At 46.5% G+C, this 16,340-nt stretch overlaps 1 protein-coding gene across 1 annotated transcript in view; it reads left to right on the forward strand.

Moving 5' to 3' along the window:
- The window catches only part of LOC147886916 (uncharacterized), a 379,240-nt gene that overhangs the window by 220,695 nt on the left and 142,205 nt on the right, over window positions 1-16,340 (forward strand). The window contains exon 11 of the mRNA XM_087394075.1: window positions 14,324-14,542. Coding sequence (XP_087250201.1) covers window positions 14,324-14,542 — 219 coding nt within the window. The remainder of the gene's footprint in view (window positions 1-14,323; window positions 14,543-16,340) is intronic.

Consider the following 16,340-nt stretch of genomic DNA (forward strand, 5'->3'; position numbering starts at 1 on the left):
GTGAACCATTGGAGGTCCAAGTTCGGAGCTGACCCTTCTTGCCCTCGCTGCCTTTCTGCTTTGGAGACAATACAACACTGCCTATGGGATTGCAGACAAGCGAGAATCATATGGAAGGGGATTGCAAGACTTTTCAGCACTTTTGTTCGCCTACCTTTCTATATGACCTGGGGATCAGCGGCTTGGCTTACTCTTTCAGGGCCCCATGTATTTTTTGAGAGACTTGACTCCTTTTGGGCTCTTCACATCCGATGACACCTTGTGGAGTCGTGCTCTCTAGAGGATGTTCCGGCCACTCTTTTCAGGGCTGCTCACTCCTCGGTCGACTCTCCATGGGAGATCCTAGCTAGCATTGCAGCATGGCACATTTGGAGAGCCAGGTACACTGAGGCTTTGGAGGGTTCTCAGGTTCACCCTTCTCATATCTTGGCCAGTACTTGGACAGATACGATACACACTCTGATGGCCATTTGGGCGGCCATGCAAGGATCATCTCGAGCAGCCTCCTCCAGGAGAGTTACTTTTCTCAGAGATTGGAAAGACTATCCCTTCTTTGCTGAGACTTCTACAGGGTTGAGATGGCATTTTCAGCCTCAGCCTTGGTTTCTTTCTACCTCATTCCTATGAGGTGTTTTTATTACATGCTTAGCATGGTGTATTTCCACATAGAGCTTGCTCTAGCGGGTTTCTTTCTTACTTAATAGAAGTCTCTTTTTTGGAAAAAAAAAGAAAAAAAAGAAAAAAAAAAAAAAAACGAGCAGTCGGTGGAATTGCTGCAAAGAGATCGATATACCTTTGGGGACTCCTTGAGTGGACAGATCTTTGTTTTAGCTTAACAAAGCGTTGTTGTCTGTAGGGAGAAGAGAGACGCTTGATCTAACTAGCAAATGCTGTAGAATTCACAAGGCCCATGGCAACGAGCCCTTCAAAACGAAGGCTCACGACCTCTCCAGCAGGCAACAACACAGGGCCATTCCAAAACGGTAGCAAAAAGCACCTATAGCCAAGACGACACACCGCAACGCCTCCGTTTGCTCATGTCCGACACCCATCGTTGCTCATGTCCGTCGCCTATATGTTCACGTTGATCGCTCATTGCACCTCGAGCTTGTCCAAGCACACCCAAACAAGCTCACTCACTCACAGGTCACAGAGACCATCCACCAAGGCTGCCAGGGCACACAGGTCTGCGATGCTCCAACATTGCTTCACAAAGACCAATCGCAACCTGCACAGGGGGGCTCCTAGAAGAGGCATAGCAGCACCTCAGCTCCAGAAAAGGTGTTGCGAACGGGAAGGGGGGCTCCAGATTGGTTCAGTTGTGCCTTACGGTAGCCCCGCAATGACCTAAGCCCCGACGGCTTCAACAACACACAGCATCACAAACCACAGAGCCTTCAACATCAAAGGCGACTACTGGATGATACTCTGCGCAACTTTGTTGTGCGAGCTTTGGCGAATTCAATGCTGCTGTGGACGGCCGCTTCCAAGAGCTTGACCTCGACCATGACGGTAGTATGTCACGCTCGGATCTTCGCAGCCAACATTCAAAACAGGCTGAGCGACGATCTGTGTAACGGGCTGAGCAACGGGCTGGAGTGACGGACTCCTCTTCAGAATCTAGATCTTGTGAAGGGCGCTAATTATGTGAGATCGCGGAACTGTGCAAAAGACCTTTCGAGACCTTCTGATTTTGCCTCCTCATGATGGCCTACAAAGTAAAGATGTGAGCTTGTCCCAAAGCCTGCTGCCCTTGAGCCTTTGTGAAATTGGTGATAGGTCTTTTTGTGGCAAAGGAGAGGAGATATTATGGTTTTCTTAGTTCAGTTTGGAGGCAGGCTAGAGAGAGCCCAAGACTCAACCAAGTGTTGTCAAACTGAAAGAGCCCACGAAGAGTTATATCTCTCATAAAAGACTTGAGGCCCCGGAAGAGAGAGCCAAGCTACGGAGTCCCAGGTCATGAAAAAAGAAGAAAGTGCTCAATAATATGGCAATCCCCCTTCCAGATGATCCTTGCCTATGTGCAGTCCCATACGCATTGTTGATGAATAGATTCCTCAGTAGAAAGGCAACAAATATATGTGGAATCTATCCCAAATATGGGCCTCCACTGGCTCATTGGAATCCCTCCTTGAATAGAAAGCCAAAAGAAAAGAGTGATTTTCTATTCTGGATGGATTTCTTTTTTTTTTTTGCAAAAAGGAGACTTCTATTAAGTAAGAAAGAAACTCACTAGAGCAAGCTCTGTGCGGAAATACAACATGCTAAGCATGTAATGAAAACACCTCAGAGGAATGAGGTAGAAAGAAACCAAGGCTGAGGCTGAAAATGCCAAGTCAACCCTGTAGAAGTCTCAGCAAAGAAGGGAGAGTCTCTCCAATCTTTGAGAAAAGTAACTCTCCTGGAGGAGGCTGCTCGAGATGATCCCTGCATGGTCACCCAAATGGCCATCAGAGTGTGTACCATATCTATCCAAGTACTGGCCAAGATCTGAGAAGGGTGAACCCGAGAACCCTCCAGAGCCTCAGTGCATCTGGCTCTCCAAATGTGCCATGCTGCAATGCTAGCTAAGATTTCCCATGGAGAGTCAACCGAGGAATGAGCAGCTCTGAAGAGAGTGGCTGAAACATCCTCTAGAGAGCACGACTCCACAAGATGTCGTCGGATGTGAAGAGCCCAAGATGGATTTCTAGAGTCTCTTCCAAAATGATTTCTTCAAATCACGAGATTTTTGAAAACTCTCCCCCAATGATGAGTTCTGGTGGGCCTCCAGCCTCTCACGCTAAGCTAAAACGTTTGTGGCATTATTGACTGTGTATTGAAAGAAGGGGAGTCTCTTCTCTTGATGCCATGCCTCAATCCGTTCCCAATCCCCAAGAAACCCATTGCAGATACTTTACGGGGACACTGCTCCACATGACCTACAACCCTTCCTGAAACTAGGGAATGTGATCTGGGTTAGGTTCTAGATACCATCCTAAATCTAAGGAACAGTGCTCCATATGACCTACAACCTAACAAGCTGAAATGGAAAATGCATAAGTATATCTTCCGTAGACTTGCACAACACGCCCCCAAGAATAAACATCAAAGACCAAGGCATCCCCTTATGATCATTGAAATCCTATGACCGTAACTGTGATCCCTATTCTCATAATAAAGACCCCTAGCCAAGTAGACCGAGAATGGCCTCCCTCCCAAAAGAACCCAATACAAGGGTATGGCTGCATCAATCTATTGGATTCTCACTGCACTCCCTTTGAGGTGACTAACTAACTGGAATCTGCTAACCATTTCTTTCTTTCAATTTACTAATGCCAATGAATTTCAGGTTTGAGCCAAGAGCTAGTGATCATCTAGAGCTACTCATCAGGAGCAATTTCATATCAAATTGGATTTGCAGAGATGCTTTTGAAGGAGGCTTTCTTTTCTTTCAAGAAAATTACTTCATTAAGTATAATGAAAACCACGAGAGCAAGCTCAAATGCGGGAGTACATCATGCAATGCATGAAAAAACAGCTCAAAGTGAGCTAATAAACAACCAAGGCGGAGGCTGAAAATGCCATCTCAACCCTGAAGGCAACTCAGAGAAGAAAGGAGATCCCCTCCAAACTCTGAAAAAAGTAACTCTTTTGGCAGTGGTGGTTGCTCGGGAGGATCCCTGCATGCTCGCCCAAATGGCCATCAGAGTGTGTACTGTGTCACAGTCCGAATACTGGCCATAGTCTGGGAAGGGTGAACTTGGATAACCTCCATCGCCTCTGTACACCTGGCTCTCCACATATGCCAAGCTGCAATGCTAGCCAAAATCTCCCAAGACGTGTCTACTGAGGCATGAGCAGCTTTGAAAGGAGTGTGGGGAACGTCCTGGAGGGAACAAGACTCCACTGAATGTCGCCATACAATGAAAGCTAGGGATCTGGATAATGTCTCTCAAAGAACACCTATGGGCCAGTAAGAGATAATTAAGCCACTGAACCCCAGGTCATATAGAAAAGTGCTGTATAAAAGATGCTGAAAATCCTAGCAACACCTTTCCAGATCGTCCTCGCCTGTCTGCACTCCCAAAGGCAATGCTATACTGACTCAACTTCCATGTGACAACAAGGACAAGTAGGGTCAGCCCCGTCGAACCTGGATCTCCACAAGTTCACTGCAATCCCTCCATGAATAGAAAGCCAAAAGAAAAGAGTGACCTTTCTATTCCTGAGGGATTTCTAGAGCCTACGCCAAAAGTTCTTCTGCACAACTGCGGAAATCTGAAAACTATCCCAGTGTGGCGCTCTGGAGGGTCTCCAACCTCTACTGTTGAGCTGAAATCTCCGGGCATTTCTAACTGTCTATTGAAAGAAGGGAAAGCTCTTCTCTTGGTGCCCCTCATCAATCCATTCCCACTCCCCTGGGTCCCACTGCAAGAACCTATTAGGGAAACCACCATATAGCCAGAGTCTCCAGGACCCTAGTGCAAGGAGAATAGGATCAGGGTCAAGATACCACTGTGAATCCCTGCCCCACTCCATGAATCCTGCAATCCTAACAGGTTGAAATGCAACCTCCAAAAGAATATCATCAGAAGATATGATAAGTGTACCTCCCGACTGAACATCAAAGACAAGGGTATCCTCATGTGCATCCTGCAACGCAATGACCTATAACAAAATGCATGTCCCTGAGAACGCTCCCCACCAAGTGGACTCTATAAGCGGCGTGTCATCTGTGTCAATCCACTCTGGCAGAATGGCTGCCTGTATCTGCTGTATCCTGAGTGCACTCCCTCTGAGGTGGCCAACTGCTAAAAGTCTCTGATCCTCTGGAAATCTCATAAAGGCCTGCCAACCGCCTACAGTAGAGGCAGGTCCCCTCTCCCATCTAGACCACTGCATATAATGTGACACTCCTAGTGGCCTGCCATGATGATCCAAAATTGAGTCATTCCACATGATTGGCTGCCTTTGAATCTCTTCACGAGAAGTTGGTGGAACTCTGCGAAGTACGTTTCTGAAGCAGCCCCAAGCTTTCAGAATAGCAGCCATGAGAGGGGAAGGTGGAGATTTGAGATGGGCTGAAGTAAAGATCCATCTGCTGCTGTCCAACCAATCTCCCCCATGAGAAGGGGTGCAAGACTGAATGTTGCGTGAGAAAAAAACCTTCCAGGGCTCCTCTCAGGCATCAATCCACGTACTACAAACTTGCATAGCAAGAACAAACTCTGCAAGCTCGGGTCAATAATATTGAGACCCCCTTCTCCTATGGGAGAATGAGGTCTCCCAAGCCACCCTGGATACAACATCTGAGGTGCCATCTAAACCGCTCCATAGGAAGTTCCTGATAGGTCTCATGAGCTGAGCGATACAAGCTCTAGATCTGCACCGACATGAGCAAACAAACCAAGCAGTGGCCAACAATACCTGGTTCACAACCACAACTCTGGATGCAAGGTCAAGTCTGGCTGAACTCCAAAAGATGAGTTTCCTCCTGATACTTTCCAACACGGGAGCGAACTGCTGTGCCGGAGAGATGCCCAACCCAACTTGGCATCCTAGATATTTGATGGAGACTCCCCTCTAAATCCAAGTGAAGCCTATGTCAATCCCCCAGACTGGAGTGTCCTCATCACTTATCCAAAGGCCATTGGATTTGTTCCAATTAATGTGTGCACCTGCCGTAATGCAAAACAAATCCAATGCTATCCTAAATGAATTCAGTGTCTGTGGAGTGGCATCCAAAAAAACAACCGTGTTATCTGCTAACTCACTGTCTAAGAGCTCATCCTCCTGCCTTAGAGGAAACCCGAGCCCTACGATTCCAGCTTGAGCTCTAATGTAATAGCTCATAGCCTTAGCCAAAAAGAGGAATAAAAAGGGGGCTAGGGGGCAACCCTGTGACAGACTGATATGGTAATCTCAAACCTGTGTCCCTCGACTCCACCAATGAGAACCTTGCTGTGGGCTGATCTATACAGGGTTGACACCCCTCTGATCCATGCATCTGAGAAGCTCAAACGAGTAAGTGTGCCCTCCAAAAAGCCCTAGTTTGCCCTGTCATAAGCTTTCTCAAAATCCAAGAGTAGAATGGCCAACCTGTGGCCATTATGCATGGCCCACTCGGAAGCCTCCTAAAATGAGAAGATGTTATCAAAGATGCTCCTGCCATGCACAAAACCCATCTGCGTATCATGGATAAGATCTAGTAGAAAGGGCTGCAGATGAAGGCTGATAGCTTTAGCTAGGATTTTGTACAAGGTACCCAGCAAGGTAATCGGTCTTCACTGAGACACTAAATTCCTGCAACCCCCTTTCGGAATCAAATGAATGAGGCCCTCTGGAAGTGAGTCTGGCATCTCACCCGACTCCCATACACCCTGTAGGGCTGAGGTAATATGATCCCCAATATGATCCCAAAAAGTAATAAAAAATAAGGTGGTAAGTCCATCTGAACCAGGACACTTGCCCTTGTGAAGGGCAGAGAGAGTAGTCCTGAACTCTACATTGGTGAAGGGTGCATAAAGTGAAACATTCATATCCCCTGTCACCAATCCAGGTAGGTGTCGCCAAATAACCACTCTAGCATCCTGAGTGTCTGGATCTGCTGTAAGAAGGGAGGCATAGAAATCGGTGGCAACTTGCAAGACGGCCTCTGGATGTGTTTGAAGAACTCTGCCTGAGTCAACAAGCTATGAGACGCTCTCCCTACTATGTATGGGGCCAAGAGGAGAGAAGAACTGCTTGTTGACCCTACCTCCCTTTTGTGTCCAAAATGACTCTCTGGTGTGAAAGACGTACTCTGTTCTCTGATCTAAAAGTGACTGTTGCTGAGCCCTTGCTGCAGCAAGGTGCTCCTGAATTTAAGCATCTGTAGGCCTCTTCTGCTCCTCCTCCCTATGGAGGGCAGCCAACTGCTGGCAGATACCTATCTCACGCTTGAGGATCTCACCCCTTCTGATACGAGCAACGGAAAGATAAAAGTCACTGATATCAGAGAGGGTTGCGGCTAAATCTGAAGGAGAAAGCTGTCCATCCTGCAAATGAGATACCCAGGTCCTCAACACTGTCTCTGTCAAGCCCTCCTCTGCATAAAAAGAGTATGGAATCCTGATACTGGCAGAGCGGTGCCTTTCATGGGGATCTAAGACCATCAAAACCACTGGAAAATGATCCGAAGTGGACACCTCAGCTGCAATGTAAACAATACCACCTTTGTCAAGAGCCCAATCACCCACATAAAATCTGTTAATCTGTGCTTGTATAGGCATCTGCAATCTCCTAGTCGACCAAGAAAACTGGAGAGAATGTGGCTGATTGTGAAAAGCATCATCATGCCAAGCATCCTTGCCGTAGTACTGAAAAAGGAAGGCATCCCACGCTGCTCTCTCTAGGGAGTGAAGGCCACCTTCCCTACCACCCCTTTTGTATGAGGGCATTTCAACCATGTTGAAGCTGCCCCCTATAATCCAAGCATCTGCAATATGCGACCAAGAAAGCAGTTCCTTCCAAAAAAGAACATGGTCCCCTCTAGAATTGGGTGCATAAAGGTTTAAGAGACCAACCTTATGCCCATCAATCAAAAGTATAATCCACTGAGCTCTGGAAGGGACTATGATCCTGTGTCCAATCACCAAGGGAGTATAGAAGAAGAAACAGAAATGCAAGTACCTCCCCTGGTGCCCAAGGCGGGTGATCAAAAAGTGTGGCCTGAAAGAAGCTTACCCGACTTGGAACAATCCCTGGCATCGAATTTGTGTTCCTAAATCATCAGAATGTCCATGGGACCCCCAGTAACACCTGGATGAAGTTGGTTACAAATCAACTGCCTGCGGCGGCGGTGAGGTACACCCTCGAGGCCCTGAGCATTCCAACTGACAATCCTCATCTACGAGAGGAGGAGGCCGGATGGAAGATCGGCTGTAGGTGCACACATTAATTGGCATAAATCCAATGGTTTTTGGATTTGCGATGATGACTCCCCGGATTAGGGTAATGATATTGGTTTCACTTGGGTACAGAGGGGTATCTCCATCAGATATTTAAGGCTGCTAGGTTGGGGTGGGCATCTCTCCTTCACAACAGTTTGCTCCGGTGTTGGAGAGCATCCACGGGTCCTGTAAATCCTACACTGATCTTGTCTCCGTGCAATCTCGACTCTCTATCTGAAGAAGGAGCCATTTGGACGCTAAAGTATAATGTGGTCATCCGAGATGTTAGGGTCAAAGACAATGACCCTAACACGTGGTACCCCATCGGACCTGACTGCCTCTGTTGCTGAAGTAGGCATCTCAAGGAGAGGGGGGATCTCAGTAACCACACCAAATGTGGCTCCAATGGAATGTAGCAGTCGATGGTACACCTGAGGAAGGCCTGGAAATTTGATGAAAATTGACATCGTCCAGCTGTCTTCCTTGACAAGATCAAACCCCAAAGAAAAAGGGGTAAGAAAAATCCTCCTGGAGCTCAGTGCTAACGGGCTAGCCTACAGCACTGTACAAGCTACCTCCGAGGAGTCAAAAACCACCTGGAAGAAACCTTGCCTAAGCAGACGAACATCTGTAAGGTGTCCTGCGAGGTCTCCAGGTAGAGTGGCGAGCATCCAGTCCCTGGCCTGTAACCTGGAAGGGTGGGACCCATGGATGCGAACAAAGAGCGATGTCGAGCTCTCTTGCTCAATATCTTTTTTGAGCTGCTGCAACTCATCTTTTGAGAAAACAATTGTTTTCGCAGCCGGTGGGAGTGGACGGAGATTGGCTGAAGGCAGAGCCATGTCCAATCGAGGTGGGTGAGGCCGACTCGAACACGAACGAGGTTCCTTCCGCACTAAGCTGTTCGGGAGAGGAGGAGGAGGAAGGTGAGCTGAGGAGGAGGAGGAGGAGGGGCTGAGGAGGAAAGGGAGGAAGGGGAGGAGGAGGAGGGAGGAAGAGGAGGAGGAGGAGGAGAAGAGGGGGAGGGAGGAGGGGCAGGGAGCGGGGGAGAGGAGGGGGGTAGAGGAGAGGGCTGAGGCGGGGGGTAGGGAGCGGGGGAGAAGAGAGGGCGGTAGAGGAGAAGGCTGAGGCGGGGGAGGGAGCGGGGGAGAGGAGAGGGCTGAGGCGGGGGGTAGGGAGCCGAGCAGAGGAGAGGGGGGTAGGGAGCAGGCAGAGGCGGAGGGTAGGGAGCAAGGGAGAGGCTGAGGCGGAGGGTAGGAGTGGGGGAGAGGAGAAGGGGGGCTGAGGTAGAGGGTAGGGAGCGGGGGAGAGGAGGTGGCGGAGGAGGGGGAGCGGGCTGAGAGGGCGGGGAAGGGGGGCACGCTGAGAGGGGAGGGGGCGGGGGGCTGAGAGGGAGACGGAGAGAGGGCAAGGGAGGGGGAGGGAGGGAGGGGCTGAGGGAGAGGGGGCAACAAGGGTCGGGGAGGAGCAGCAGCTCACTCTGAAGGAGGCTTTTAAGATCTTTTAGAGATATAAAGATCACTCTTCTGTTTTGGCTTTCTATTCATGGAGGCACTATTGTCAAGAAATAGAGGAAGACATTTGGAGCTAGACCTTTGGACCTGATTTCTCCTATCCACAGTGCTCACATGCTCTATCGAGTCTATCTAGTAATAAATTGCCGTCGGGAGTGCATATAGGCCAGGAATTGCTTGAATTATGGGGCAGTTATCCTCTTCTCATTTGTTTATAACCTAGGGATTGTTTGCTTCTATCCTTGACTAGACTTCAGATCTTCTATGAGAGTTAGGATGCTTCTTCTGCTATGAATTGGCATTATCTTGTTCAATTTTGTGTTTACACAGTCCCTGTTTCTCTCTATAGGCCAGCTCATGCCTTTTTTTTTTTCCCCCAAGAAAGAGACTTCTATTAAGTAAGAGAAAAAACCCACGATATCAAGCTCAAAGCGGAATACATCATGAAATCATGAGGATAAATAAAACCCCCCTCAAAGTGACGTGGAAAACAACCAAGGCTGAGGTTGAAAGTGCCACCTCAACCCTGTAGGAGTCTCAGAGAAGAAAGGAGAATCCTTCCATTCCCTTACGAAAGAAGCCCTCCTAGCTGAGGCTGCACGGGAATCTCCCTGCATACTCGTCCATACGGCCATCAAAGTATGTACGGTGTCTTTCTAGATGCTAGCCAATGCGTGCGAGGGATGAACCTGAGTACCCTCCAAAGCCTCTGTGCATCTGGATCTCCAGATATGCCAGGATGCTATGCTCGCTAGAATCTCCCAAGAAGTATCCACAGAGGCATGTACAGCTGTAAAAGGAAGGTGTGGTACCACATCCAACGAATAGGACTCAATCTAATGACGTCGAACCGAAATGGCCCGAGAGGAGTCAACTCTCTCATAGAATACCTGAGGCCCTGTAAGAGAAAGCCAAGTCACTGAGCCCCATGTCATAAAGAATGGGGAGTGGGCAAAGTAACTGAAAATCCTGGCTACCCCCATCCAAATCATCCTCGCCTGTCTGTAATCCCATAAGCAATGCTGAATAGTCTTCGAAGCAAAGAGGCAACGAGAGCAAGTAGGGTCGGATCTCCAAAGGTTCACTGCAATCCCACCATGGATAGAAAGCCAAAAGAAGAGAGTGATCTTTCTATTCCTGTAGGATTTCCAGAGTCTCCTCCAGAAGCACCTCTACAAATCTGTAGTGATATCAAATGTCTCCCAATGAGGAACTTTGGAAGGTCTCCAACCTCTACTACTGAGCTGAAATCTCCTGGCATTACTGACTGTGTAACAAAAGAAGGGGATGCTCTTTTCTCGATGCCATGTGTCAATTTACTTCCACTGTCCAGGGTCCCACTGCAAATACCTAATGGGAACTCCCCCGTAGAGCCAAAGCCTCCAAGATCCAGTGGAGAGTAGCTGGGCGTCTAGGTCGAGGAACCACTCTGAAACTGATCCCTGCACCAAAAGACCTACAACCCTGATAGGCTGAAAAGTAGACTCAAGCAAGATGTCCTCTGTGGACCTGAGCAATCTGCCACCATCCTACACACTAAAAACTAAAGCATCCTCATGTGCATCTCGAAAGGCCAAAACCTGAAGTGGAACACCGCCTCTTGTAAAAGTACCTGCCTAAGTGGAGCAAGTGAGTGGCATATCATCTATGTTTACCTAATCTTCTGGAATGGCTGCACTCCCTCTAAGAGATGTCTTGTCAACTGAGATTGGGTCTCCTCTGGAAGCCTACGGAAAGCTTTCCATCTCATGCTTTGGTCAGCACGAGTTGAGATATTGTTGTTAGTACCTTTGCTTAGCACATTTTGAGGGCCAGATGCATGGAGGTAGTAGGTGGTACATAGGTATACCCAGCTCAAACTTTGGCCAGTAAATGGACAGACATTGTGCATACTTTGAGGGCCATCTAGTCTAGCATGCAAGGGAATTTGAGATCCAGAGTGCCCAAGAGGAGGTTATTTCTTAGGGAATGAAGAGATAGGCCTTTTCTTTTCAATTCTCCTTTGGGCTTCGTATGGCGCTTTCAGCCACAATCATGGTTGTTTACTTTTTGACATGGGGGTTGGATTCCCTGAGATTTTATGCTATGCATGATGTATTTGCACCTTGAATTCATACTCTTGGGATTCTTTTCATACTTAAGGGAAGTTTCTTTCACATTCAAAAATCTTGATGGACAATCATATCCTTGACTACGAGGATAAGATTGCAAAGTGCCCAGTCATTGGAGCGGAGCCCTTGGGAGCAAAGCGATGGTCTAACCACAAAAATCTCCTTACAACATTAGTTATTCTTCTTCATGAACCGTAGGTCAGTTGAGTGTGCAAATAAAAGATTCTTGCTATTAATATTCCTTTCTATACATCTCAAATCTCTCACGCTTGGCCTGGGGATCAACGGCTTGGCTTATTCTTTCAAGGCCCCAGGTCTTTTTTGAGAGACTTGACTCCTCTTTGGCTCTTCACATCCGACGACACCTTGTGGTGTCGTGCTCTCTAGAGGATGTTCCGGCCACTCTCTTCAGGGCTGCTCATTCCTCAATCGACTCTCCATGGGAGGTCTTAGCTAGCATTGCAGCATGGCACATTTGGAGAGCCAGATTTACTGAGGATTTGGAGGGTTCTCAGGTTCACCCTTCTTAGATCTTGGCCAGTACTTGGACAAATACGGTACACACTTTGATGGCTGGTTGGGGCGACCATGTAGGGATCATCTCGAGTAGCCTCCTCCAGGAGAGTTACTTTTCTCAGAGATTGGAGAGACTCTCCCTTCTTTGCTTAGACTTCTACAGGGTTGAGTTGGCATTTTCAGCCTTAGCCTTGGTTTCTTTCTACCTCATTCCTCTGAGGTGTTTTTTATTACATGCTTAGCATGTTGTATTTCCGCACAAAGCTTGCTCTAGCGAGTTTCTTTCTTACTTAATAGAAGTCTCTTTTTTGCAAAAAAAAAAAAAAAAATCTCTCACGCTAGACATCATTGGCATTGGAAGAAGTCGATATACTAGAGCATATCATGCCTTTCTCTTACAGGCAAGGCTTTGGTTGTCAACCAAGTCCTACAAGCGAGTGCATAATTTCTTGTTCCATCTTTGATGCTTAGAGCATGAGGCACGTCTATAGACTGATATCAAGTGTTTCCTTGAGCTATAGATATATATTTAGGATACAAGATCCAAAGGAAGGAGGGAGGCGTCAGCATTTTGGACTCTAGAATCAAAATTTAAGGGTTTGCTTGCCAAGCTTGTAGTGAAGGCCTCTATCCATCAATTTAGCCTTGGAGCAACAACTCTCTTTTCATGGCATTAACTCCTCCATTTTGGACCATGGAGTCAGTATTTGGCCCCCATTAGTTGTTATCCTCTAGTCATAGGACTCAAGCACACTCCCCTTTGTTGAATCTCTCCTTTGCAATTGGGATGACTTGAGATTGGCCTTGTACTCTGAAACTCCGGGAAAGAGGAGACCTCTCAATCTCTAGTTTGGAACTATCTCATTCAGATTCAATAGTCACTAGTTGAATCAGAGCTAAGAACTCGTTTGAATCTTTAGGATTTATTATTTTTGCAAAAATTTACTTCGTTAAGTATGAATGAAACAAGAGCAAGCTCTAATGAGGGAGTACATTATGCCATGCATGAGAAAAAACCAAGCTCAAAAAGAGCTAACAAAGATCCACGGTGGAGGCTGAAAGTGCCACCTCAACCCTAAAGGAGACTCTGAGAAGAAAGGAGATCCTCTCCAAACTCTGAAAAAAGTACCTCTCTTGGCTGTAGCTGCTCCAGAGGATCCCTGCATGCTTGTCCAGATGGCTAACGATGTGTGTATAGTATCTGTCCATATATTGGCCATAGACTGGGAAGGGTGGACCTGGGAACCCTTCATCGCCTTCATACATCTGGCCCTCCAAATATGCCAAGCTGCAATGCTAGCCAAAATCTCCTATGATGTGTCCACCGAGGCATGAGCAGCTCTGAAAGGAGTGAAGGGAACATCCTGGAGAGAACAAGACTCCACAGAGTGTCGTCGTATAATGAAGGCTGAGTCTGAGTCACGTCCCTCAAAAAACACCTGAGGGCTAGTAAGAGATAACCATGCCACTGATCCCCAAGTCATGAACAAGGGTGCTCGATGAAATATGCTAAAAATCCTAGCAACACCCTTCCAAATCATCCTCGCCTGTCTGCACTCCCAGCCTGCACTCCCAGCGCAGGCAATGCTGAACTAACTTAACTGCTGCGTGGCATCGAGGACAAGTAGGGTCAGCCCCAACCTGGATCTCCATAGGTTCACTACAATCCTTCCATGCATAGAAAGCCAAAAGAAGAGAGTGATCTTTCTATTCTTGAGGGATTTCGAGAGCCTCCTCCAAAAGTTTTTTTGCACCTATGTAGAAATCTGAAAACTATCCCAATGAGGAGCTCGGAGGGCCTCCAACCTCTACTGCTAAGCTGAAATCTCATGGCATTTCTGACTATGTAACGAAAGAAGGGGATGCTCTTCTCTCGGTGCCCTTAATCAATCCATTCCCATTGCAATAACCTAATGGGAGAACCACCATATAACCAAAGTCTTCAAGATCCAAGTGCGAGGAGAACAAGAGGATCATATGGTATGATCACCCTTAGTGCCTATTTACAGAGTATCTCTGTATATATTTTGAAGTTGGATGCGTTTAATATCTACTCGGTCACCTTGTTGGGGATATATGCATACTTCCTGCTGTGATAGCAGTATATATTTTGATAAATATAAATTATATCCAAGCATTGTAGAGAAGCTAATTGAAAGAAATGGTGTTTATAAAATTAACATCATATTATCTTTTGCCACTCATTGCTATTTTCTATCTATGACTTCATATTATATCTCATTGTCTGCAATTGAAACTCATTTTGCAGGTCTTGCGCTCCTTTTTCAAGCGGTATTCTGCTGAAGTACCAAGCAAGGAAATTGAGTCCTCGTCAAGTGAAATTGTAGGTGTGTTAGTGGAGAAACTAGGGGACACAAATGTGCGGACAAGGGAGGCTGCTATAGAGGCTCTTCTGTTTCTTGCCGCAACAAAGGAGATTGGTTTGACCATCATTGCTCCACGTCTATTCAAGGCTCCAAAAACACAGGTTTATATATTTTCACTGCATTTTGAAAAATGTGCCACCTATCGAGTTAATACTGCAATAAATTGAACGTGCACATTTGACAAATCTTCTACCCAAAAATCGTTCTTTGCAGAAGTATCTCGGCAATTAACTCCTGGATTTCCTTCCCCAAAGTTGTTTTTTTTTTCATCTGAAGTTGCATTAATCATGACAAACATTCAAAGGATCCTTGATAGCCTCCACCAACAGAACTGTGTCTGAATATTGATGGCCATTTGGTCAAGGATGCAGGGGATTTCCAGGTTTTCATCAACCAAGAGGACGATGTTTTTTAGAGAGGAGTGGAAGTCCTTTCTTCTTTGAGACTCTCACTAATTTGGTTTGGCATTTTCAGTCACAGTCCTGGTTTTCTCTCAAGATTCGCATATGCTTAGGTTCCTTGAGTAATACTCCACCACTTGTTTCTCATGCTTTGCAAGAGGTATTTTTTCTTTGAGTGATTTTATCAATTCAGGGGGGTTGTTAAAGCAGATTTGGAAGGGGTCTCGAAGGTCATTCACCACGGTACAACGATGACATGAAGCCTCGGATCATTAGAGATCTTGTACTCTGAGGTTTTTGACTAGAAGAGACCTTATACAAGGGATGACATGTGACCTATGGTGCAAGGATGACTGAAGTGCATTTGTGACTAGGCAACCTCGCTACTTAACAAAGAAACCATGTGGTCACGGGGACAATTAGAGTTGATGACGACGGGCAAGGTTGCTGACATCCAAGGTGATATGACCAGGAAGCCACCTAATTGAACCACCATCTTAGGTATCCATGAGAGAGGTGTACATAGAGGTATACATGGAGGAGGACAAGGTTGTTGACATCAACATGATCGCTGACCCAGTTCACTCCAAAGTCACTAGGATATGCACATGGATGTTTGCATGGAGGAGTTATGATGCCACCGAAGAGCTAGAGAATGACGGGACTTTGGCTCAATCGGATATCCGAAGTCATCAAGGGACTAAGTTGGGGAATAAGCGAGGGAGATAGGGTGAGAAATGATGAGAGTGGAGATTTCGGCAATAGGAGAAGTCGCAAGTCATCGCCACTGGATGCGACCAACTAGGATGAAGGCAAGGGTGGAGGAAGTATAGGGGACGAGCATTGAGAAAAGGAGAGGAGAGAGGCTTGGTCGATTTGAGAGTCATCATAACAACCAATAAAGAGAGTTCATTTTCATCTTCGACTTCAATATGAACATATAGTTGATTTAATTCCTAAACGAAATTGTGATTGTTCAAGAGGCTTCATCTACAACAACATTCCTACCAATGTGTGGTCAATTTAAGTTAACTACTAGCTCCTGAAAGTATACAAGGTGTTTTCTTAACACTCATCCCAAATCAAACAGGTGGTCAGTTTGGTACCTCTCCCTAATTAGAAACATTCAAGGGAGCAATTTCGCTCATGTGTGTTTACCATAATTTTTAGTAGATTGAATAGGTGTTCTACTTAGATCCTCTTTAAAATCAAAGTCCGTACAAATTTTTAGGGACTATAGTTTATGTTTTAAAATAGCTTTTGTAGAGCACTTCTCAGTGCCAAGTTTCAAACAATGACAACAATCTTCTTGTTGACAATCTTAACAAGTTCAGTTTTTTGTGAAAGTACAACTCAAAATGTAGGATCTATGAGCTCACCGGTGTGTTGTTGTGCTAGTGAAAGTGTAACATTGTACCAGTGGATGGATTGAGACTGACCAATTTATGTCTTTGGAGGGCTGGTTCTCACAAGTAGGTTTGGTTGTGTTCACTTCTAT

Source organism: Dipteris shenzhenensis, chromosome 23 (assembly GCF_047967505.1).
Source record: "Dipteris shenzhenensis isolate YYH24624 ecotype China chromosome 23, Dip_SZ_1.0, whole genome shotgun sequence".
NCBI lineage: Eukaryota > Viridiplantae > Streptophyta > Polypodiopsida > Gleicheniales > Dipteridaceae > Dipteris > Dipteris shenzhenensis.